Source organism: Solanum tuberosum, unplaced genomic scaffold, assembly GCF_000226075.1.
Source record: "Solanum tuberosum cultivar DM 1-3 516 R44 unplaced genomic scaffold, SolTub_3.0 scf00315, whole genome shotgun sequence".
Taxonomy (NCBI): domain Eukaryota; kingdom Viridiplantae; phylum Streptophyta; class Magnoliopsida; order Solanales; family Solanaceae; genus Solanum; species Solanum tuberosum.
This window is the reverse complement of record NW_006239239.1, coordinates 627,749-630,712: the sequence shown is the minus strand read 5'-3', so window position 1 is coordinate 630,712 and position 2,964 is coordinate 627,749. Positions and strand designations below refer to the sequence as shown.

The window sequence follows — 2,964 nt, the reverse complement described above, 5'->3', positions numbered from 1 at the left end:
CCATCTTGCTAATTGCCTCGGCAACTATTTTAACATGCCGGTTAATTATTTTAAGTGAATGTTGAAAAGTTTCACAACCGTGAGGTGTGAGTTAAAGTGACTATATGCCGGTGAGAATAATAAATTTTATGTCGGTAAGAATAATAAATTTTAAAAAGTAATGATGTGATTATAAATTTTATTTACATATGAAACAAATGGTTAGTAGATATAAATGTGGGGTTGTTTTAACAAAATATAAACTAATGGATCAATTATTGTATTAAAAATATCTCAAATCATGATATGAAATCACCATATAATTCCATATCATGGTTTTCGAAGAATATAGTATCACCTCTCATGATATGGAATCATGAGATGAAATCAGCGTAAAATCGCATGTTCAAACGGTGATTCCATTTCACGATACCATATCGTGATATGGTATCGCATGGCCAAACGCCTAAATAGTATAATGACCAAGTAAGACGGGACAGAGGGAGCACTGATCATCAAATTATTATGATTAGAAATAATTTATTCTTATAAAAATTCTTTACTCTTGATTAAATGATTCATAATCACACGTTTTTTGATATTTTTCTTTTATGATTTGAGTGTATTTCAGACCACAAATTTGGAATCTCTCCTTTTTCTTAAATTTGGTGGCAAAAGAAGTTGAAACTATTTTATTTTTTGACATATTTATTTAGTATTTAACGATAGGAAGATATATTGACCATGGAATGAAAAAGAAAAGATAAAGTTGACTAGGTTGCTTCTTCGTCCCCTCCCTGCTTTTCAGTGTGCTCAATTCAGCTCACAAATCACTAGTACTATAAATAAGGCAACCACAAATCCATCTAACTCATTCGCAAATTCAATATTTTTCTCTTTATTCTAAAGTTTGGAAGAATTTGAAGTGTTGATCTGCTACTCACTTCAATACACTAAATTCAGATCTCGATCGAGATGATGGTTAGTTATTCTCTCTTATTTCTACTTTCTTTACTTTACTTAAGCTTAAAAGTTGCTTTATCTATTTTGCCCATTTTGATTCTCATGAAATATAAAAGTGAAAATTCCTCTGATTTGCTTATTGATTTACAGAAAGTAGTTCTGAAGTTGGAGTATCTAGATGACAAAGTGAAGCAAAGGGTCATGAAAAAAGTATCTGGCGTGGAAGGTACGTTATTATTCTTCAAAAATATGTAAGGACTCCAGATCTTCAAGTTTGAGTGATTTTTGATTTGGTGGATGATGTTGCAGGGGTAGACTCAGTATCAATAGAGACGAAGGACAAGAAATTGACAGTAACAGGAAACGTAGATCCAGTTGTATTAGTTACAAAATTGAAGAAGTTGTGTCACACAGAGATACTCTCTGTTGGACCAGCAAAAGAGGCAGAGAAGAAGAAAGAAGAGCCGAAGAAAGAGGAAACAAAGAAGCCGGATGAGAAGAAGAAAGAGGCAGCAGCAACAAAGGCATATTCAGAGCTAGCTCACTATCACTATCAATATCAGCGACCTTATCCTCACTACCCGACCCCTGTTCCTGCTCGTTATCAGCACCATTACAGTGTGGAAGATGATCCAAATTCTTGCGTTATCTGCTAACTTCAGTCTTCACATTGCGTTTACTGGAGTAATTCAATCTTCACACAAGCTCTTTCGGGAATTTTATCATACAGTTGGTGTGTGTTCAATTATCATACAACCTCTCTACCTCACAAAGAAGTTGTAAAAGTCAGCGTGCACTTTATGTATTATATTTGTTTGAAGACTTGGAAGCTAAGAACACAAATTGTTTTTGGATTGATTTTCACCTGGAAAAAAAGAAGATAAAAAAAGGACGGAAAATTATGTCTAGCATAATACATGATGTACTTTTTAACTTGGGCTTTAATCGTCATCCATGTGTTTCAATTTTGGAGGTATACATAGATATTTAAATCATTCAAGTAGACACATTTCCATTACGTCTATTTCACTTGAAAGGCTGTATATTGAAGTCAAGCCACCAATCTTGACACATTATAGTTATCAACTATTACATTTGCCTTCATAACCTGATCGCTCTTTTTTGCTTACACTCATATCTCCATGACTCCATCCATGAAAAAAATGCTTATCTTATACTTTTTTTCATCTCAAATTATTTATCATAAATTTTTAAAAATAGTATGAGTATCTTAAGTTATTTCCCATTTTAAAAGTTCGTAACATTTTTTTTTCTATTTTATTCTTGATAATAATAGTAAGTATTTTTAAAGACTACAAACACCTCAATAAAATATATTTAATAAAAAAAATTGTATATCTTAAAAGACATAATGGGGATAAAGTAGTCACAAAGTCATCATAATAATTTATTTATTTTTAAAAAGTATTGAAAGCACCCTTAAACTTGACGCTAATTATTAATTTCGTGCCTAAACTATTAACCGTCTTTAAAACACTCCTCTACTTGACTTAAACTAAAATACACCCCTCCCATACCATACACATAAATGTGTCATTTACGCGTGTACACGTGGAATTTTCTGCTGATGTGACATATACATAGATATATTGTATGACATGAGAGAGGTGTTATAAAATCCGATTAGACAAGTAGAAGAGTTTTTTTAAGACTGCCAATAGTTCAAAGACGAAACTAATAATTCTCGCCAAGTTCAGGGACGAAACTAACAACCTCATCTTTATTTTACTTTTAAAATATTATTTATTACTTGTCAATTTTTATGGGAAATTTTTGCAAACAGCTACTATAATAAACTTAATTATGTTTAATAGTTATAGTTTGCATATTTACGGGATGTACCTATAATTTAGTCTGTCTCGTTTGTATACTTCGCGGGTTTGTATAATATGCGGGTGATTTTGTATAATTCATGGTTACGTTTGCATTTAAGCTATTTTTAACGAATTTATACAAACACAAACATCTGAACTTTAAACAGTTGTACAAATATATTATACA

At 31.6% G+C, this 2,964-nt stretch overlaps 1 protein-coding gene across 1 annotated transcript; it reads left to right on the top strand.

The window, feature by feature from the left end:
• The first annotated feature begins 718 nt into the window (after positions 1–718).
• Positions 719–1,945, top strand: LOC102581249 (uncharacterized). Its single transcript, XM_006360133.2, has 3 exons — positions 719–960; positions 1,093–1,168; positions 1,252–1,945. The coding sequence occupies exons 1-3, from the start codon at positions 955–957 to the stop codon at positions 1,596–1,598; spliced, it is 429 nt and encodes a 142-aa protein (XP_006360195.1). The 5' UTR covers positions 719–954; the 3' UTR covers positions 1,599–1,945.
• Positions 1,946–2,964: the final 1,019 nt, after the last annotated feature.